Genomic DNA, 22931 nt, shown 5'->3' with positions numbered 1-22931 from the left:
AATAATAATAATGATAAGTGATACTTATTTACCTCGGTCCCCAACATCTCTGATTGCAGCTTTGTGCGCTCTCTACTGTACCCCTCTTCTTTCTACTTCTGAGACAAGATGTTCTGTCTTGGTCAGTGATTGGCTGAGTGGCAGGTACTGCTCTGACATCTCACCACAGGAGTAGGGAGAAGAGACAAACAGGGGTGAATAAGAAGAAGCTGTAATGGGAGACTGAGGGAGGTAAGTGTGTTTTTTTTTTTTTTTTAGTAACAGCATCATAGCAATAATTGTTTTGTACTGGAATACACCTTTAACTGCATTGTAGGTTCTCCACTAAACTAAACATCTCTTACCTTGCGAGCAAGAACCAACAAACTTGAATCATATTTGCAAAACTGATCCTTGTCATACTTTCTGTAGCTGACTTCCAGATCTACAATCTCAAAACCCATCTCAGTTATTGCACTTCTCATAAACTCCTCTGTTAGCACCAGAGAGAAGAACCTTTTACCTCCTGATAAGTATGAGTTGCAGTTAAGAACCTCAGCTATGATTATGTTACCCCCTATTTTTAACAAAGAAGAGAGATTTTTTAGAACATTTCGATAGGTGTCCAGATCACTGCAAGCATACCCCAGACAGCCAAGACTTATCACACAGTCAACCTTGGGCAAAACCAATGGCTCTAACGGGTTGCTCTTGAGGACATCACATTTCAGAGTTTTCTTCACTGTGTTTTTAAGCTTCTGTTTCTTCTCTTCCACTGATGTCCTGAAATGGAAAACAATCACAAAAAGATCACCGTAAACTCAAACTTATATAATTTAAAGGGTAAATAAGGGTACCTAACATTTAAACAAACTTCTGAAATGTTATAGCCATATGTCGGAGGTTTCTATCGGTCGGGGTCCAGGTGCTGAGACTCCTGCTGATCATTAGAATGAAGGGACAGATGCACGTCTTACTGATAAAGTAGCGGTAAACGGAATTATAATGGAGCCCCATGAAACTTATGATGCATTTATTACTGGAGGTTTTATAGGCTCCATTATAATTCCACTGACTGCTCTTTTAGCAGTAAGAGGGAGATGAAGAGGCTCCTGCCCCTTCATTCTAACAATCATCAGGGTTCTAAACACGCGGACTAAGACTGATACAAACCTATGACATGTCAGAAGTTTGTTTAAATGATAGGTACCCTTTAATGTCATATTTAATAGTGATTGCAGCGTTTAGGGGAGTCAGTGACCCCCAGAATGGCTATAGGAGTCCTAATCACTTTCCCTGACAGGCGGGGGGTATAGTGTTTATCTGTGTCCTGTCGGATTGGCAATCTTATAATAGAGTCTGCCCTCAGGCAGACTGTATGTGCAGATCGACAATAATACTGATAAGTGCTACGCAATGGCATAGCATTAATCAGTATATGCAGTCTAATGATTGCATATGTAAGTCCCTTAGGGTGACTTATAAAGTGTAAAAAGAAAAAAGTTTTAAAGAATATTAGGAAAACTTTCCCCAATAAAAGCTTAAATCAACCCCTTTCCCATTGTAAAAATATGTAAAAAAAAAACAAAAAAAAACATATTGGGTGTGCACAATTGTCCGATCTATTAAAATATAGCAATATTGTTCCTGCGTGGTGAACAGCATAAACAAAAAGAGGGAAAAAAACAGGATTGCTTTTTTTTTTTTTTATTATATATCAGAAAAAAATTAATAAAAGTGATCAAGAATTTTCTTTTACATCAGTATGATACCAATAAAAACTATAGATCATGGCATAAAAAATGATGCCCCAACACTGCTTCAATAGTTATTTTTTGACAATAGCTCTAATCCTTTTAAATATCTGTTTACTGTAGGCTTATGAATCCGACTGCCAACAACTCCTCATCCCAGAGAATGCAAGAATTTACATGAAAAATGTATAGCAACCAACAACACAACTCATCAGGTTTGTGCTTAACCATAACTATTTTTGTTTTGGGGAAGACATGTATCTGCAATGTATGGGAAGTGCTATGGGAAGCAAAATGTCTCCTCAATATGCCAATTTCTTCATGGCCAAATTGGAGGAGGAGTTCCTAAATACTTGTATGATCAAACCTCTAGCATATTTCCGGTACATTGATGATTTGCTCAAAATCTGGACAGCATCAGAAGAGGAACTGCTCACCTTCCACAGCAACTTTAATAACTTCCATCCCACCATCAAACTCACACTCAGCTACTCCAAATCCAAAATCCATTTCCTGGACACAACCATATCTATAGAGAACAACACCAAACAAACATCAATCTACAAAAAACCTACAGACCACCCAGCATACTTAAAATGGAACAGCTTTCATCCAAACCACACAAAAAAATCCATCATCTATAGCCAAGCCCTCAGATACATTAGGATTTGTTCTGATGATAAAGATAGAGAACATTACCTATCATCTTTAAGAGAGACATTCCTAAAACAAGGCTACCACCCAATAACCATTGATAAACAGATCCACAGGGCCAAAAGAATTCCAAGACAAAGCCTCCTGGAATATAAACAGGAGGAGGAGAACAGCCGGGTACCATTGGTGGTCACCTATAACCCTAATATGAAGATCCTAAAAAAGATTGCTGCTGAACTACAACCAATATTCCAGAGGGGCAACAGACTGAAAGAGATTTTCCCAGAATTACCTCTTCTTTCATTCAAACAGCCCCCGAATTTAAGAAACCTTCTTGTAAAAAGCGCTCTGACATCTACAACAGAGACTGGCACCTTCCCTTGCAACAACAGAAAATGTAGCACATGTCCCCACATATTGCAAACAAACACAATCCGCATCCCCAATACACAGCGAGACTACACAATCACCAATGCTTTCTCATGTACATCCTCCAATGTGGTCTACATGATAAAGTGTACACGATGCCCAACAGGGATTTACATTGGAGAAACAAAACAGAAACTACAAACTAGAATGAACTTACATAGACATACAATAAAAAGAAGTCTCAACACCCCTGTAGGCCAACATTTCTCAGGACTGGACCATAGAATAACAGATTTAAAGGTTATGGTCCTCAAAGGTCACTTCCAGAGTGACAGAGAGAGGAAAGTGTGGGAATTCAAATTGATAAAAACATTCCAGTCATTAACACATGGACTAAACCTGGCACCTGGATTTATGACCCACTACATGGACACACTCCACAGATAAGACTTAACTGACCAACAATCTTGGACTTCCAAATAACCTTTAATTTACAACAAGTCCTTTTTATTGCCCTGGCTTATCTATGTGATGTATATACCCCCCCACCCCCCCCCCCATTCACAGATGTCTCTCCCTTCTTGCTTGTAACATCCCTAAAATGTTGTGCTGTTTCTGTAAGTCATTCATTTGTGAACTCGTCTGACGAAGGGATCTTGTGAATCCCAAAAGCTCACAGCTCTAACAATTTTTTGTTGGACAATAAAGGTATCACTCCTAAAATACTTTGATTTCAAGTATTTACCACGACATGAATAAATTAAAACTTTTGCCCCCCCCCCCCCGCACAAAATCAATCAACCTATTCATGTTCTATAACATGCTGCTCTCAGATTATATGAGCATAATTGTTCAGTCTTACAGGTTCCTTTAAATAATAGAATAATTGAACGTACCCTTTCCCTTCCAAGTCACAGACTTTTTGAATCAGATTGCTCCAGTCAAATGTTCCAGGTTCATTTCTCAGGCTTCTTTCATAGTATTCTCGGTTGCGATCAGTATAGTCGGCACCAATGATCTCATCAAAAGCTTCACAAGCGGAGAGGTTCTGATACATGGTAGGTCCTTGCCCAATATCAATCAATGTCTTACCCTTTACACCTCCTGTAGACAAAAGAAAGTATATATTATCCTTTTGATGTTTGAAGTTACAAGTTGCATTGGTTGGTGGTCATGGAATGTATTTTTTCTCCATAGATTTAAAAGTGTTATCCAGGATGTGGTCCAAGAGTGGCATTACAGCTCAATACTATTCACTTAGAACGTGCTCTTATTCCTCTCATTACTCCTAAATAAAGTTATTACAGTATATAACATGATTAAATACAAGTAGATACGGTAGCAATGACTCTAGCAATGTCTTACTGCTACTTGTGTGATCACACAGCATACTAACAGAGTCCCAGTACTACATCATTGCCAGCCCTAATGCCCCTATTCCACGGGTCCTTAAGAGGAGCAAACGAGCGCTCTCAGCGTTCGTTTGCTCCTCGTTCCCCGCTCGCTGACGCCGCTATTCAACGCGGCTGCAGCGAGCGGGTGAGTGCGGGAGGGGGCGGCGGGGAGCTGCGGGGGGGGGGCTGCTCCGGTGATCGCTGATCTCCCAGGCAGCCCATAGGATATAGCAGCGTCTGCTGCCGACGCTCCTATTCAACGGAGCGCCGGCAGCAGATCACTGCTATATCAGTCGCTTGTTTTTCAACATGTTGAAAAACAAGCGACTGCAACGATCAGCCGACATGAACGATGTCGGCTGATGGTTGCACTCTATTCCACGGGACGATTATCGTCCGTAGTGGCCGATATCGGCCGAATACGGACGATAATCGTTCAGTGGAACAGGGCCTTTAATCATTACTGCATGAACTTAACTGATATCTCCTAAGTTAGCCTGGTGCAATAATCAACAGAACAAATTAGGGCAAGGTGCAGTTTGTATAATTAGGATTTTGTCCAACTTATAAAAAGAATTCACAGTAATGTTTACACCAATATAATAACATTTGTTGCACTTACTTGTAGTGAAATACTCATGAAGCTTCTTTAGTGCAAAATCTAGGTATCCATCGACCACAAAAATTCCTGATTTAGGGTTATAATAAGTATGTAAGTATCTTTCTGGATCAAAGATATTTTGATAGGTATCTTTGTCGGTGAAGGTGACAAGGCTAGAGCTCATTTTGTCCACCCGGATTCCCCAAGTGACTATCCCTGTTCAAATTAAGTAAAGCTGAGGGCTAGCACTGAAGAAATAACACCAGACAAAAATTGGTATCAGCCGCTTTCTCAGCCAAGTTATTAGTGCACTGCCGTGCTTTATCGCAGTTTATAAAGGTTTGGGCTTCTCCCTGGTTATTCTCCTGAGATAAGGCAAAGTTTCTGGCATACAGATGTAGATTGTGTTAACTTGATCACAATGACACGTTTAAATCAACTTTTTTATTGACTTAACATAGCTCCCTGACTCAATTGTTGCATCAGGGATCATGTTAACCTTGGCTACAACTTTGCACATTGAAAAAAAAAAAAAAATAGCATAGTACCATGTAAGCCAGAAAAATCCATCCAAAATACTTCTGATCAATGTATTTTAGGAGTGATACCTTTATTGGCCAACAAAACAAATTGTTATAATTGTGAGTTTTCGGGATTAAAAGATTACTTCGTCAGAAAAGTTTACAAATGAGCATCTTACAGAAAAAACACAACATTTTAGAGAGACATCTGTGAATGGGGGGGGGGGGCAGGGGGATGAGGGTAGATACAGTATAAGCCAATGTAATAAAAAGGATTTGCTGTACATGAAAGGTTATTTAGAAGTCTAACGGCAGTATTTCATGTAGTGATTATCATTCAAAGATTGGCTATAACAATCGTTCACTAGCGATAACTAGCGATTTTGTAGCGAAGGATTCTGAGGTTATTACATTCACTGATTACTGTTATGAACTATCGTTTTTACGTTGTTACATGGTCACTAATCGTTCCTCAGTACAACCCACACAAAATGTTTCATCGGTGAACAACTTATTACACTAACATATATACGAACGGTCGGCAAACTACATATGATTGTTTTTCAACATGTTGAAAGAAAAATGAAAGATTTTTTTTTATTTAATTCATTTATTTATTTCATGTTTAAAACACCAATATGCATTGCACAGCTCAAAACATAGTACAAATCTTTTGGTTTACTTGATGTCAGGACAGGGGAGGTAGGGACAAGACATTACAGTGAGCCCTAATACTGAGCCCACCCACTGTCCCTACCTACTTGCCTCATATGACCCTAGGTAGCCGCGGACAACCACAAAGGCGGTCCCTGCTCTAGAATAGGTGTTACACAGAACAAGACAGATGAACAAACACAAAGGGAAGTAGACAATCCAAAGTCCAAAACCAAACGGGCAATGCAGTACAAAATCAGCAAACAGTCTGATAGTCAAAGGTCAGGCGCGAGGTCAGATAACAGGTAAATTGAGCAGAGGGATTAGGTATGGGGATCGCAGGAATAGACAGGGGGAGCTGGGATCAGTGTATGAACCTTAATAGCCAGCTCTGTGAGACTGACCTAGCATCATTTTGACTAATTACAACCACTACCTTTCCTATTTTAAGAGGGTGTCCCGGGCGACCACCGCCAGGTCTTTCTTAATTCCTTATAATTTCCCTCTGATCCACATCTCCCACTCTCTAATCTATTCCATGGGATGTCTCCCTCCTGTCATCTCAGATTTTCTCATTTGACCTTTGACAATCACTTCTATTATACTCTTGTCTCTCTCCCAACCAACCCCTCCTCTTCTTTATACATTGCAATGCCCCATGGGGAAAGAACATGGCTTCCATTAATTCATTCATCTACATTTAACTCATTCACCCCTAGCCACTGGAGATTTTTACTCTACCTTCTTCCTTTAGTATTCTATTTTTACGCTTTTCTTTAAATTCCAATTCTCTTTAGGGTTCGTCGCTCACTTCCGGATCCTCCCTCCCCTTCAGGAGGAAGACCTTCATGCCAACTGTGCCCTTACCATTTTAAAATTTCTGAGGGCACTCAAGAAGGGCCAAAAAAAAAAAAAACACATCCTCTATACTTTGAAACATTACACCAGCGTTTCCCAACCGGGGTGCCGCGGCACACTGGGGTGCCGGGAGAACCCGCCAGGGGTGCCGCGGGATCCTGGTGGGAAATGTGACACTGTCTCTTTAAGCATCCCGAGAAGCTGCGGCCGCGCAGCTTCTCGTGATGCACAGATCGCTTTGATGTTCCGCCCGCACAGTGAGCGGGTGGAACATTAAAGCGAGCAGAATGCCGGAGCAGGGCCTGTCAGCGTCCTGCTCCTACATTCACTCCCATAGGCTGCTGGCACTTCATACCAGCAGCCTATGGGACGCCGGGACGTGACCTCTCCGGCAGGCGTGATGATGTGATGTCATCACGCCTGCCGGAGGTCCCGTCCCTGCGGCTCGCAAGATGGAGCCAGAAGAGGAGGAGAGCTGCTCCCTGCAGCCACACAGTGCGGATTAGGTGAGTAGGATGTTTCTTTTTTTTAGGGGCAGAGCAGGGGGCATTAGTTCATAGGGGGCACCTCTGGGGGCATTATTAGTTCATAGGGGGCACCTCTGGGGGCATTATTAGTTCATGGGGGCACCTCTGGGGGCATTATTAGTTCATGGGGGCACCTCTGGGGGCATTATTAGCTCATGGGGCACCTCTGGGGGCATTATTAGTTTATGGGGGCACCTCTTGGGGCATTATTAGTTCATGGGGGCACCTCTGGGGGCATTATTAGTTCATGGGGGCACCTCTGGGGGTATTATTAGCTCATGGGGGCACAGCAGGGGATCCTACATACAAGGGGCATCCCACATTCCTACTCGCTTTACTGCACCAAACAGCGCAGTTATTTTGGGAGCCTACAGAAGGGAGAAAGGAAAGGAAGTTGCTAGAGCCTAAATTGTTTGTCTCGCAGGTTCTGAAAAGATGAAACATATCTGAAAGAAATCATCATGGAGGACTGGACTGGATGGAGAAGAAAAGGGAAAGTGATGCCTCAGATCAAAGAAGACGTCACCTGTGAGTCACTGTATGACAGTTTTCTTATTTTGTAGAACATTATTTAGTAGGGGTGCCCTGAGCTAATTTTTTTTTCCAAGGGGTACCCCGAGGTGGAAAAGGTTGGGAAGCACTGCCTGGTTACACTGTACTTTCAATTTCCCTTGAGTACCTCTGATGTTCCCTTATCTTTATTGTCATCATCTTAGTTTTTTTATTTTACTAGACCAGTGTTTATACCATTTTTCCATCACTTTCATCAATCTTTGTACATTCCATCTCTCCTCCCATTCAGACACCGCAGCCGCATCCCTTTAAAAATAAATAACTATCGGCTATTGATCAGGACAGGGACATCCCATTCCTCCCACAGTCTCCCACTTTCTTTCTCTTCTATCCTGTTGCGGACACCCAAAGCACCCTCCCAATCACAACCACATATTAGCCAGGTCTAGTTAATTTAATTTTAGATTTATTTCCCTCCCCTCCTTCATAAAAACCCCACAAAAAAACAGAAACTAATACTGTACCCTTTCTCTTTCACTCTTCTCCGTCCTCCTCCTCGCTCTCTGTTCCCACCCCTTATCCCATTCCACCTGTCTTGCCTCGAATTCATGGACCTTTTCTTTTGATGTGCCTCTGTATATTGCATCCTTTTTATTTGAGTAATTTCTGCCTTCCATTCACCTATATATCATGTTAACCTCGGCTTCATCTGTACACAGTGGGAAAAAAAATAGCACGGTACAGTGTTAGCCAGAAAAATCCCTGTGGTTGTAAATACTTCTGATCAAAGTATTTTAGGAGTGATACCCTTATTAGCCCAAAAATTGTTAGAATTGGGAGCTTTTGGAATTCAAAAGATCCCTTCGTCAGAAAAGTTTACAAATGAGCATCTTGCAGGAAAAATACAACGTTTAAAGGGGTACTCCAGTGGGGGGGGGCATTTTTTCCTGGGACAGGGAGGAGGTGGCTGAGGGAAACGACATCCACTCCCCTCCCCGGTTCTAGCGGCGGGTCCAGCATCGCAGCGCTCCGGTCCCCGGTTTCTGGCCGCTTCCTGGTGTCTGACGCAGGCCCGGGACGTGACACCTCAGGTCTGCTCAGCCAGTCAGTGACGGAGGTGGGATCCGTTTCAAGTCCGCTCAGATCCCGCCTCTGTCACTGACTGGCTGACCTGAGATCTCGGGCCTGCGTCAGACACTAGGAAGCAGCCGGGACCCGTAGACCGGAGCGCTGCAATGCGGGACCTGCCGCTGGAACCGCAGCAAAAAATCCCCCCCCCCCCCCCGCTGGAGTACCCCTTTAAAGCCCCTATAACACGGGGCGAGTGAGAGGAGCAAACGAGTGCTGTTAGCACTCGTTTGCTCCTCGTTCCCTGCTTGCTGCCGCCACTATTGCACACGGCAGCAGCAAGCAGGTGAGAGCTTGGGGTGCCAGGGAGAGGTGTGGGGGGGTGGGGGCTGCCTGGGTGATCGCTGATCGTCCTGGCAGCCCATAGCTTGTAGCAGTGGTCTGCTGCCGCCGCTCCTGTTCCATGGTGTGACAGCAGTGGATCACTGCTATATGAGTCATTTGCCTTTCAGCATGTTGAAAGACAAGTGACTACAACGATCAGCCAACATGAACGATGTTGTGTTCAATTACACAGGAGGATTATCTGCCTTGATGGCCGATAACAGTTCCGTGTAATAGGGCCTTTAGTTTTGTTACAAGGAAGAAAAGAGAGACATCTGTGAATGGGGGGCAGGGGGGTGAGGGTAAATTCATCACATAGATAATCCAGTGTAATTAAAAGGATTTGCTGTACATGAAAGGTTATTTAGAAGTCTAAAGGCCGTATTACACGTAGTGATTATCGCTCAAAGATTCGCTATAACGATCGTTCACTAGCGATAACTAGCGATTTTGTAGCAAACGGTTCTGAGGTTATTACATTCACTGATTACTGTTTTTAACGATCGTTTTTACATTGTTATATGGTCACTAATCGTTCCTCAGTACAACCCACACAATGTGTTTTATCGGCGAACGACTTATTACACAAACGAATATGCGAACCATCTGCGAACTACATATGATAATTTTTCAACATGTTGAAAGCTCTGTGTAATAGGGGCTTTAGATTCTTGGTCTGTTCAGTCTTATCTGTGGAGAGTGTCCATGTAGTGGGTCATAAATCCAAGGGGCAGGCTTAGGGCCCTATTTCACAGGAACGATAATTGGCCGAATCGGGCCGAATGAGGCCGATTCGGCTGATTATCACTCGGTGGAATAGAGAGAACGATCAGCCGATGATCGTGTCATTGGCTGATCTTTCATTTAGGGCTAGACCTAAAATTATCGTTCCCCCACCGCGCATCGCTATGGTGGAATAGCGGTGCGCGGCAGGCGACCGACGATTTGAGAAGCAGCTGTCTTTCTCCCAGGGTCCCGCACGCTCTAGCTTCAGAATGGCCTGTCAGCTGACGGAGCGCTCAGCCAATCACAGGCCGGGACCGGGACTGGGGGGGGAGATATCTGCAATGTATGGGGATTGCTATGGAGAGCAAAATGTCTCCCCAATATGCTAATGTCTTCATCGCCAAACTGGAGGAGGAGTTCCTAATGACTTGTATGATGAAACCTCTTGCAATTTTCCATTACATGGATGATCTACTCATAATGTGGACAGGATCTGAAGAAGAACTGCTTACGTTTCACAGAAACTTTAATAAATTCCATCCCATCATTAACCCCTTAAGGACAGATCCTGAAATGGCCTTAAGAAAACAGAAAACAGAAACAAATTTAATGAATATGACCAGTGTCATTTTATTCATTAATAACTTCGGGATGCTTTTACCTATCCAGCCGATTCTGAGACTGTTTTCTCGTGACATATGGTACTTTACATTTATGGTAAAATGGAGTCGATACTCATAACGAATCTTTATGAAAAACACCAAAATAACATGAAAAATTGTGAAAAAATGCATTTTTCCAACTTTGAAACCTTTCTGCTTATACAGAAAATGGTTATGCCACAAAAATTATATATTAAATAGCATTAACAACATGTCTACTTTATGTTGGTAGCTTTTATTAAACTATATTAGATTTTTTTAGACAATAGGAAGCTTAAAACATTAGCAACAATTTTCCAAATTTTCAGTAAAATTTCAAAATCAGATTTATTTAGGGACCTGTTCAGGTTTAAAGTGTATTTGGGGGGCCTGTATGTTAGAAAGCCCCACAAAGCACCCCATTTCAGAAACTGCATCCCCAAACTCTGCAAAAGCACATCCAGAAAGTATTTTAACCCTTTAGGGGAGTCACAGAAATAAAAGCCAAGTGTGTAATAAATTTGAAAATTTTTATTTTCTGTGCAGAGATTTTATTGTAATCCAATATCTTTCATAATGATAAACCTATTAGCAGAGAAATGCACCCCAATATTGATTGCCCCGTTTCTGCAGTTTATAGATATACCCCATATGTGGCCCAATTGCGCTATTTGACGCAACCACAAGCCTCAGATATAAGGGAGCGCCTAGTGAATTTCAATGCCTCCGTTATATTTGGTCATTTCTGACTGTACCACTTCAGGTTGGCAGAGACTCTGGGGTGCCAAAACCTAAAAAACACCCCTGAAGGGACACCATTTAGAAAACTAGACCCCTCAAGGAATGTAAAAAAGGGTGCGGTGAGCATCTGGACCCCACAGGTGCTTCACAGATTTTCAGAACAATGTGGTGTAAAAAAGGAAAAATTCTATTTTTTACTCTAAAATGTTGTTCTAGCCTTCATTTTCCATTTTTACAAGGGGATAAAAGAAAAAAAAAACACCAAACGTGTAGCACAGTTTCTCCCGAGTACAGAAATACCCCACATGTGGACATAAAGTGCCAAGCGGGCGCAGGACGAGCGTCCAAAGGGAAGGAGTGCCAATTGGCCTTTGCAAGCTGGATTTTACTGGAATGGATTTCAAGGGTCATGTTGCATTTACAGAGCCCTCGTGCTGCCAAAACACTGTAAACCCCCCACAAGTGACCCCATTCTGGAAACTACACCCCTCAAGGAATCTAACAAGGGGTGCAATGAGGATATGGACCCCACTGGTGATGGGCACAAATGTGGAACAATGTGACTTGAAAGTGAAAATTTTCATCAAGGGGTCCATATCCTTACTGCACCCCTTGTTAGATTCCTTGAGGGGTGTAGTTTCCAGAATGGGGTCACTTGTGGGGGGTTTCCAGTGTTTTGGCAGCACAAGGGCTCTGTAATTGCGACATGGCGTTCATCATCCATTCTGGCCAAATCCAACCTCCAAGATCCAAATGGCGCTCCTTACCTTCGGAGCTTGCCCTGCGCCCACATGGCACTTTATGTCCACATGTGGGGTATTTACGGACTCGGGGGAAATTGCTCTACACATTTTGTGTGTTTTTTTCTCTTTTAACCCCTTGTGAAAATGAAAAAATCAAGACAAGATCAATGATTTAGTGTAATAATTAAACATTTTTTACACTATATGTTTGTCTAGCCTTGATTGTTTCCTTTTCCACAAGGGGTTAAAAAAGAAAGTGAACACAAAACGTGTAGGGTAATTTCCCCTGAGTACGAAAATACCCCACATGTGGACATAATGTGCCATAAGGGCACAGGGCAAGCGACCAAAGGGACAGAGCGCCATTTAGAGGCTGGAATGGAGGATGGAGGCCATGTCGCAATTAAAAAGCTCCTGTGCTGCCAGGACAGTAGAAACCTCCCATAAGTGACCCCATTCTGTAAACTACACTCCATAAGGAATCTAACAAGGGGTGCAGTGAGCATATGGACTCCACTGGTAACAGGCACATATGTAGAACATGTGCCGTGAAAATAAAAAATACAATTTTTTCATTTTCACGCCACAAATGTGCCCGTCACCAGGGGGCCATATCCCCGCTGCCCCCCTCCTTAGATTCCTCAAGGGGTGTAGTTTCCAGAATGGGGTCACTTTTGGGGGGTTTCTACTGTCCTGGCCGCACAGAGGCTTTGTAATTGCATCATGGTATTCTCTAATGGGAATGGCGGCCATATCTATTTAGCTGGGGAAAAGGGACAATTCTAATTTATTTGGGGGTATTAGGCCAATTATTAGTTTATAAGGTTGAAAATGACAAGTGTCCATCAAATTCAACCTGTGTTGATCCAGAGGAAGGCAAAAAAAACCCTTGTGAGGCAGACGACAGTAGCCTCATCACAGGGGAAAAATTCCTTCCCGACTCCATAATGGCGATCAGAATAATCCCTGGATCAACATGACCCCTGAAATAGGAATAAGGGACAGAATTTAGAAAATGTAGAACTCCGATGACGTGTGGTACGCCTTGAAGCGATCCAGTATGCAGAGGCCGGGGTGATCAGGACAGGTGTCACACTGGAAAATGGTGTCCTTCCTGATCCCCCTGTTACGCCACACTCTGCACTTCTTCTGGGGTCTCCTGTTTTCCAGTGTGGGGGACGTCACCTGGAAAATTTTGTCCTGGTGCGATACGGCGTCCTTCATATCCAGAAGCGCTGGGTCCGCTCCATGGCTGCTAAATATTAGGGCTTTATTACTGCTTCTGATATTTTCGGATCGTGCCGCAAGCTACAGTAGCTCGGGCAGCGAGGGACCGGAAGAGGGGGTGCTGGTATAAAAGTTATCCCCGTACAGGTGGTAACCTTTATCCAGCAGTGGGAAGATCAGCTCCCAAACGATCTTCGCACTAACTCGGAGGATGGAGGGGCATCTGGGGGCTGCATTCGGGTGTCCCTTCCTTCATACACTCTAAGGGTATGTGCACACTGCGGAATGGCGAAGGATAACCCTTTGTGCATTCCGCAGCTGGCACCCACTGGCGGACTGATGGAGGCGCGCGTCTCCTCTCGTGTCACACTCCATGCTATGCACGGGCGGATTCCGCCCTCTGTCCAAAGAATGAACGTGTTCATTCTTTGGACGGACAACGGAATCCGCCCGTGCATAGAATGGAATCTATGACACGGGCGGAGACGCGCGCCTCCATCAGTCCGCCGGTGGGTGCCAGCTGCGGAATGCACAAAGGGTTATCCTTCGCCATTCCGCAGTGTGCACGTACCCTGAATCTGTAAGTGTACCCTGAGGTACTCTCACAGAGTTTGTAGAATTTCACGCCATACCGTGATCTCTTATTGGGACGGTACTGGCGGAAAAGACGTGTCTGGGGGGCAGCGTACGCTACGCTACCCCCAGACACGTCACTGGATGATGAGGACGATGAGGATGAATGGAGGAACGCAGGATCCCCCCATTCATCCTCACTGGCTGTTTCGGTGTCGGAGGCAATAATAACGTAAGCGTCCGATGCCAAAAACACCCTGTTTCCGAAGATTTCCGACACTGGACGACCGAACCCGGAAGTGACCCGAAGAAGACCGCAGATCGTCGCACCGGACGCCCAGATCAGGTGATTATGGTACACCTGCACCACACACACCTGTTCTGCACCCCTCAGCTACCTAGCTGAGGGGTGCAGAACCCTGCAAAAGTGTTTTTTTTACAGTTTGATCGCCATGATGGGCTGTCCGGTACTGGCCGGCCTATCAAGGCGATCGTGGGGGTGGCATCGGCGGCATCTTTCCCCAGTACACTAATGGCGATTGGTGCTATCTCGGATAGCACCAATCGCCATTGCTTTCCGGGTCACCGGGTCACCGATGACCCGGAAAGCCGTTTTTAGCTGCTATATGCTGATCTGTATTGATCAGCATATAGCAGCGATCGTCGGCACGGGAGGGGCTAATCACCCCCCCGTGCCGACGAGCAGAGATGGCCTGCTATACATTATAGCAGGCCATCTTCCCCGACCGCTGTGTATGAACACACAGCTATCGGGGAAACATCGGGCGTAAGTATACGCCCGTTTGCGTTAAAGCCCACCCTGTGGGGGCGTATACTTACGCCCGATGTTGTTAAGGGGTTAAACTCACACTCTACTGAATATTAACAAAACATTTCCTGTACAGAACTATATCTATAAATAACAACACCATACAAACATCGATATGTAAAAACCCTTCAGACCACCCAGCATACCAAAAATGGAACATCTTTCATCCAATCTCACAAAGAAAGGCATCATCTATAGCCAAGCCCTGAGATACAGCTGGATTTGTTCTGATGATAAAGATAGAGAACACCTATCCTCTTTAAGGGAGACACTTTTAAAACAAGGCTACCATCCATTAGTTATAGATAAACAGATCCGCAGAGCCACCAGAATTCCTAGACAAAGCCTCCTGGAATATATAAAAAAGGAGGAGAACAGCGGGGTACCATTAGTCGTCATCACCCAAATGAACATTCTGAAACAATTTGCTTCAGAACTACAGCCGATATTCAAGAAAGATAGCAGACTGGAGAAGAATTCCAGAGTTACCTCTTCTTTCATACAAACAGCTCCCGAATTTCACTAGGAACAGGGGAGAAAAAGCACCCCAAAATTTGTAACGGAGGTTCTTCTGAGTACAATGGTATCCCATATGTGGGCATAAATCACTGTATGGGCACACAGCAGGGCTCAGAAGAGAAGGAGTGTCATTTTAGTTACAGGCAATATGTGGGTGTTTACTGGTTATCTGGGGTGGTAATGGACAATCTCGGGGTGTTTACTGGCTATCTGAGGTGGCAACAGGCAATCTGGTGGGGTCATGGGCAATCTGGGGTGGTTACGAGCAGTCTGTGCCAATCTGGGGTGGTTAGGTCAATCTGGGGTGGTCATGGGCAATCTGGGGTGGTTACGGGCAATCTGGGGGTGTTTACTGGCTGTATGGGGTGGTTATGGGGTGTTTACTGGCTATATGGGTGGTTATGAGCAATCTTGGGGTGTTTACTGGCTATCTGGGGTGGTGATGGGCAATCTGGGGGTGTTCACTGACTATCTGGGGTTGCAACGGGCAATCTGGGGTGGTGACGGGAAATCTGGGGTGGTGACAGGCAATCTGGGCTGGTTGCGAGCAATCTGGGGTGGTTGCGAGCAATCTGGGGTTGTTACAGGCAATTTGGGGTAGTTACAGGCAGTCTGTGGCAATATGGGGTGGTTACGGGCTGTCTGGAATGGTTATGGGCTATCTGGGGGGGATACGGGCAATCTGGGGAGATTACGGGCAATCTGGGGAGATTATGGGCAATCTGGGGTAGTGACAGGCAATCTGGGGTAGTGACAGGCAATCTGGGGTGGTGACGGGCAATCTGGGGTGGTTATGGGCAATCTGGGGTGGTTATGGGCTGCCTGGGATGGTTATGGGCTATCTGGGGTGGATACGGGCAATCTGGGGAGATTACGGACAATCTGGGGAGATTACAGGCAATCTAGGGTGGTTACAGGCAATCTGGGGTGATTACCGGCAATCTGGGGTGGTGACGGGCAATCTGGGGTGGTTACAGGTAATCTGGGGTGGTTACAGGTAATCTGGGGTAGTGACAGTCAATCTGGGGTAGTGATGGGCAATCTGGGGTGGTGACGGGCAATCTGGGGTGGTTATGGGCTGTCTGGGATGGTTATGGGCTGTCTGGGATGGTTATGGGCTGTCTGGGGTGGATACGGACAATCTGGGGAGATTACAGGCAATCTAGGGTGGTTACAGGCAATCTGGGGTGGTTACGGGTAATCTGGGGTGGTTAGAGGTAATCTGGGGTGGTTACAGGTAATCTGGGGTGGTTGAAAGTAATCCAGGGTGGTTACGGGTAATCCAGGGCACTTGACTTTGGTGACAGGCGTAAAAAAGTGCCGGCACCATTTGGAACAAGCGATCAGTGGTATATAGTATATACCGCTGATCACTTGTACTGGGACCACACCGGGTGGTCACCGATCATTGCCCCATGCTCTCCGCCAGAATGAAGCTTTGATCATTTTTAGGAATCCATCACTGTGAACAGAGTCTGTTTACCAAGATGGCGGCGGCCATCTTGGATCAGATGACCGCCCTGGGAGGGGAGGGTCAGTGACGAGGTCACTATGGTTAATTCTGGGGACAGGGGGGGGACATGTTCTCATCTCCTCTCACTGTGGATTCACGGTGAGAAGAGATGAAAGCGTTCAGCTGGGCAGGCAATGTCTGTTACTGGTGGCCGCCGTTATACTGGTAATAACGGCGATCGCCGGTGAGGGGACTGGCCAGGACTGACCCCACACTCTGCCCCAACCCCTCAGCTACCTCCGATAGCTGAGACGAGGGGGCTGCGGGCATTACCGGCGCCGCTGCACTATTCTGCACCATCGCCATAAAGAGCTGATGGCAGCAGAATAGAGCCTATTAGTGATTGCCGTAAAAATCCGTATCGGCGGTCACTAATAACATAATACATGTATTCTCTGGGTCATTACGGTTACGGCAATACCACATTTGGATAGGTTTTTTTAACTATTATCACTTTGGCGCAATAGAAACTATCTTCCTAGCAAAAACCCACAAAAATGCTGCATTTCAAGATCCATAGCGTTCTCATCTTTTGCGTGACAGAGCTGGTTTTGGGCTTATTTTTTGCGGGAAGATCTGTAGTTTCTATTTATACCAAGTTTTATATGTATATGACTTTTTGATCTCTTTTATGACGTATTTTCTAAAGTGGATTGATAAAATACAGCTATTCTGGTACTGTTTGTTTTTGTTTTTTTACAGCGTGTGTCGTGCGATATAATTATTGATATAGTTTTATAGATTGGGTCGTTACGGATGTGGCGATACCAAATATGTATAGGATTTGTGTTTTTGATCACTTTTATGTAATGTTTTATAGTGTATGGGGAATGTAATGCATCTTTATTATTGGGGGGGGGCTGGGGGGGCTGTGTTGTGTTTGGTGCACACTTTTTTTTTACTTTTTTTTACTTTTACACTAGTGTACATTACTGTACACTAGTGTAAAATTCTTAGATCACTGATACAATACATTGCAGTACCTGATGTACTGCAGTGTATTGTATCATGCCTCATGCTGACAGGCAATAGCCATAGCCACCCGTCAGCATGAGGCATCTCCATGGTGACCCCAGGGACCTTCATTAGGACCCCAGGATCACCATGGAGACATCGGGACCCCGGACGGCGCCGCGGGACATCGTGATCACGTAAGTGGACCTGCGGCGCCGTCCGGGATCCACCGGGACCCGTTAGATGCCGCTGTCACGCTTTGGTTTAACTGCCCGGAGCGGAGAATCCTCCGCTCCGGGCAGTTACAGGAGGGTGTCAGCGGTCACACTGACCGCTGATCACCGTCCTGCAGCCGTCGCCGGGCGGTAATTTATTCCGATGCGCCCGCTGTTAAAAGGCGTACGCATCGGAATAAAGCCCATTAGTGGCCGCCGTGAATATGCGTGCGGCGGTCACTAAGGGCTTAAAGGTTGTGGTACTCAAAGGTCACTTCCAGAATGACAAGGACAGGAAAGTGTGGGAATTCAAATTGATAAAAACCTTCTGGTCATTAACACATAGCTTTAACCCCATGGGCCCTGGATTTATGACCCACTACATGGACACGCTTCACAGATAGAACCAAACTGACCAAGAATCTTAGGGTATGTTCACATTGAGAAAATGTGGCGGAATTCTGTTGCAGAAATTTTTAATTTCACCACACTTACACCACACTTTCACCACACTTCACAGCATACTTAATGCAAAAATTGAGCCTGTCATTGCAAAGTACAATTAGAGGTGCTATGACCTTTTAAGCAAAAGGAGAAAAAAACTAAAGTGCAAAAATGAAAATTGGCCTGGTCTTCAAAGAGTTAATAATAATAATAATAATAATAATAATAATAATAATTATAATAAGGCACTTCCTTGTCAGCTCAGTATATCCTGAACGCTGTCTTTCTGGCAAGCCTCCCGCATTGTCTGTATCTTGTAACAGGATGTCTTCCTGAATGCAGATTCTATTGTGTTCACTTCTTTCTAAGGCCATGTTAAGGATTGCAATATTTTCAATATGAACCATATACTTCACGGTGTTCCCTAAAAGATTAAAGTCCACAAACTGTTCCTAACAACGCTTGAGGTCTTCGAGTCCGCCTGTTCCCAGGCGGGTATGGTATTGGAGACTTCTTCAGATTTAAACGGATCACCCCCATGTCCTTAGACTTCCCAGGACCAGGAAACTCCCACTAAGCTGTCCCTGAATCTTAGTACTATCACACCCTTATTAATATACAGTAGTTTTTAAAGGGGGAATAAAGTCGAAATTGTAGCCTGCTATAGCTTCCACAACAGGGAAAGTGGGGGTTACCTGATCTATCCCCTTAGTTAACAACTTCTTGACACAGGGAATAATACACACAACAATCACCACTAATGCTACTAAACTGTCCCCAGGGCAGTTCCCACTTGTACCAACCACCTTTTCCACCCGCTCAACCAGGAAACATATTAGTCCCATGGATTTGTTATACCTAAATCGTTTTTGAGTTCCTGGGCACTGTAAACTCCTATTGAGTTATACCAATATATTGGGATAATTGAATTGAGTGTGAGTCTTACATAATCAGAGGTTGCACTCCACTCCTACTGTGTTCTAAAAATTTGTTTTCATTAGTGAACTTAGCATTAAAATTACATAATCAGTGCTCGCACTCCAATCCTACTGTGTAATAAAAATTTGTGAAAGTGCCACTTTACGCCACTCATTTACCAATATCCACTGCTATATCCATATCATTATTACACAAAACACTATACTATCTACTTCTCTTGCAAATGTCTGTATACTCTCTCCATGGATTGTAGTAGCTGCCTTGTGTACAGATGTCTTCCATTCTGAGTTCTCAACATTCTGCGCTCACGACATTGCCCTCTGGCGAAATACATATTCATTCCAGGTCATCTTCATCTTAGGGTGCTGGAGGAGATCCACTCCTCTGTGTTATCTGGTCATTTGGGCATCACAGGCACGGAGTACCAATTGTCTCATACTTATTGGTGGCTGTCATGGTAACAAGATCTAAGGGAGTTCGTCATGGCATGTGAGACGTGTGCTAGGGCCAAAGTCCATCAGTCACTACCTGAGGGTTTGCTACATCCGCTTCCTCTGCCTAGTAAGCCCTGGCCTAACATATCAGTGGACTTTGTCACAGACCTCCCTCCATCAAAGGGAAATCTGTATTTGGGTCGTAGTAGACCAGTTCGAAAATGTGCCACCTCATCGCTCTGAAAAAAATTACCCAGTGATAAGACTTGCAGGGTTGTTTGTCCACCACATTCTTATGTTACATGGTGTTCCATTTAATATTGTGTCAGACCGAGGGGTGCAGTTCGTGTGGAGGTTCTGGAGGACATTTTGTGGCACACTAGATATTTTATTTTCGTTTTCTTATGCTTTCCATTCTGAAACTAATGGGCAAAGGAAAGGATCAATCAGTCTCTAGAACAGTACCTCAGGTATTATGTTTTGAATTGCCAGGAGAAATGGTCTGAGTTCGTGCCCATGGCCGAATTTGCCCTCAATATTCATAATCAAAGTTCCTCGACACGACTGTCCCCTTTCTTCTGTAACTATGGGTTCCACCCTTAGTACTCCGCCGTCTCTGGTCCTGATATCAAGTTCTCTTCGGTTAAAGAGGTAGCAAACCCACTCTGCACAGTCTGGGCTGAGAGTCTTGAGACTCCTAAAAAAGCCCAACAAACACACACACAGCGGCCGCAGAAAAGTGACATGTCAGTTCTTTGTGGCGCCGCAAGAGGTCCCGGCCGGAGCGTATACCATGTGTATACGCTCCGGACGGGATCCCATAGAAGACTAATCGGAGTAACTTTTCGTAAAAAGTATGGCCGTTGTTGCCGTACTTTTATGAAAAGTTACGTTGTGTGAACATAGCCTTATACTGTAGGGGTAAAGTATGGTTAAACACCAGGAATTTACAACTCCAGGTTCCATCAATCAAGTTTACTCCCTGTTTCATTGGTCCATTTGCCATTGTTGAAGTTATAAAACCTGTTTCATTTAAGCTACAACTTCCTCACTCACTACATGTACATCTGGTGTTTCACAAACCTTTGCTAAAAAAGATATCCCACCTGTCGCCGTTAATCCCCCACCCTTCCTGTGGTGGTTCAGGGGGAACTGGTGTTTGAGGTAAAAGGTATTCTTGACTCCCATAGGGTATGAAACTCACTCTAGTACCTATAAACTGGAAAGGATACGGACCTGAGGAGTGAACTTGGCTGACGGCCAGAGACCTCCATGCTCCCAAGTTAAATGAAAAGTTTATCATGGGATTATGTCCCTCACGGGCCAGAGGTCTTCTGGAGGGTTTGGAGGCCCACCCTCAAGGGGGGGTTCTGTTAGGAGCCAGCACCGGCTGGCACACTTGGCTCTAAACACTAACAGCAGCAGCGGAGCATGCTGCCAGCTGCATGGACACGCCGACTGCATCCCTGGCAACCAGCCCAGACGGTTGCTAGGAGCGTGCCGACAGCATCCCTATCTGCTTACACTGCCACCGGGGCCACACCGCTCCTGGCCAGGCGTCTCAGCTGTTGCTGTTTGTAGTAATGGCTGACTGGCAGATGCACCTGCCAGTCAGCCCCAAGGTTGTGTGGGGAAGCTGGAGTCCCTCCTCCAATCAGGACCTGCCTATCATCTACTAAAGAGCCTTATTTGTCAATGCCTAGCTTGCGTCCTTGTTCTGATTTTCTATCTAGTAATCTTGATCCTTGGCTTGTTCTTTAGACTATTCTCACGTTTTCTGATTCTGTACTGCTATTTTCAACTGCTATTGTCTCGGCTAGACGACCCCTCTATTATTGTGTTTTGTCTATCTTGTCTTGGGTCTCTGCGCTTAACTAGCATAATTACGGTCTTCAGGTTGGGACTGGCCTGTTAAGGAGTCATGTTCCATAAAAGTCAGAGAGAGATTGGTGGGCTCAGACTATGTTTTCGCGATTTAGGAAGGGTTGCTTATCTGAAGTCAAGACTGTTTGCAGTCTTTACTCGATAATTAGTAGGGCACTTGGCAGTCTCTAAGGGAGATATGACCAGCCACATCTGCTGTGCAGTCCCCTTCACCTCATGGAAATCTAGCATCAGTGGAAGATTAAATGTATCCTGGACCCTGGGTTGTTGACTTAATGTGCCTCCCCCCCATAACCTCACCTCACCCAGCTCCACACCCATGCACAGGTGCACTGACACGCGTCAGTGTACCTGCGCTGCCTCCCTTTAATCTTTCTACCACTGGAGTAAAAGTCTTTTTTTTCCAAATAACGTCCCCCTACATAGTAGATGGCCCTTGCAGTGGGGTCCTTCAAAAATAAATGGCAACCTGTATTGTCCCCTTATAGTAGATAGCCCCCTGTATAGTCTACTCCTTTAGTAGAGGGTCCCCTGTGTAGACCCCCTGTAATAGATGGCCCTCTTTGTAGGCCACTTTTGTAGATGTGTAGGTCGCCCCCCCCCCCCCCAGCAGATGGCACCCTGTGCAGCTACCCTTAATTGGATGGAAACCTTTGCAGCTGTTCTCCAGCCCAAGCTGCATGCATTACAGATGCTCACCTCTCAGCGCTCCTACAATTGCAGACCTCTGATAGGCGAGTGGAACTTCCAGTGCAGGCAGCGTCTGTAAGGCAAGCTGCTTGTGCCGGAAAACAGAGGAAGACAGCACTGGCAAAGCTGCAGCAATGGGGGATAGTGTGGGAGGTGAGCTGTTTTTTCCATCATTTAATGCGGTTTGGACAACTGTGAGCCCCCCAGAAACCTTAGGCCACTGTCAGGTATTCTCTGAGTTAAATAAATCATCAAATCTTTCAAAGACAGAAGATTGTTTTACAAACACGTCAGCATTATAGATACGGTCTAAATCAATACACAATTGCAGCACCTAATTTATAGGCTGTAAACATAGCCTTATGGTTACATATAAATATTTCTTCACGTCTAAGGTTGTTAGATAATATCCAATTACAGAAGATCTTTGTAAGAAAGAAATCCTGAAGCTGAGATGCTTATATGAAAGCTGAGACAAGTAAGTATACAGTCAGTATGTTAGTTTTAAAGATAGAATGTTCCACAATCCAAACATTGTGTAATATATTACATATTCCCAATCACTTCCTGAAGTTTGTTCTCG

At 44.9% G+C, this 22931-nt stretch overlaps 1 protein-coding gene across 1 annotated transcript in view; it reads right to left on the bottom strand.

The window, feature by feature from the left end:
• Window positions 1-329: 329 nt before the first annotated feature.
• LOC138768690 (nicotinamide N-methyltransferase-like) overlaps window positions 330-22931 on the bottom strand; it is a 40736-nt gene continuing 18134 nt past the window's right edge. Inside the window, exons 2-4 of the mRNA XM_069946643.1 lie at window positions 4773-4967; window positions 3653-3860; window positions 330-762 (exon numbers count right to left, since the gene is read on the bottom strand). Coding sequence (XP_069802744.1) covers window positions 330-762; window positions 3653-3860; window positions 4773-4967 — 836 coding nt within the window. The remainder of the gene's footprint in view (window positions 763-3652; window positions 3861-4772; window positions 4968-22931) is intronic.

Source organism: Dendropsophus ebraccatus, chromosome 12 (genome assembly GCF_027789765.1).
Source record: "Dendropsophus ebraccatus isolate aDenEbr1 chromosome 12, aDenEbr1.pat, whole genome shotgun sequence".
NCBI lineage: Eukaryota > Metazoa > Chordata > Amphibia > Anura > Hylidae > Dendropsophus > Dendropsophus ebraccatus.
Note: the sequence above shows the minus strand (reverse complement) of the source record. Positions and strands in the feature narration are given on the sequence as shown.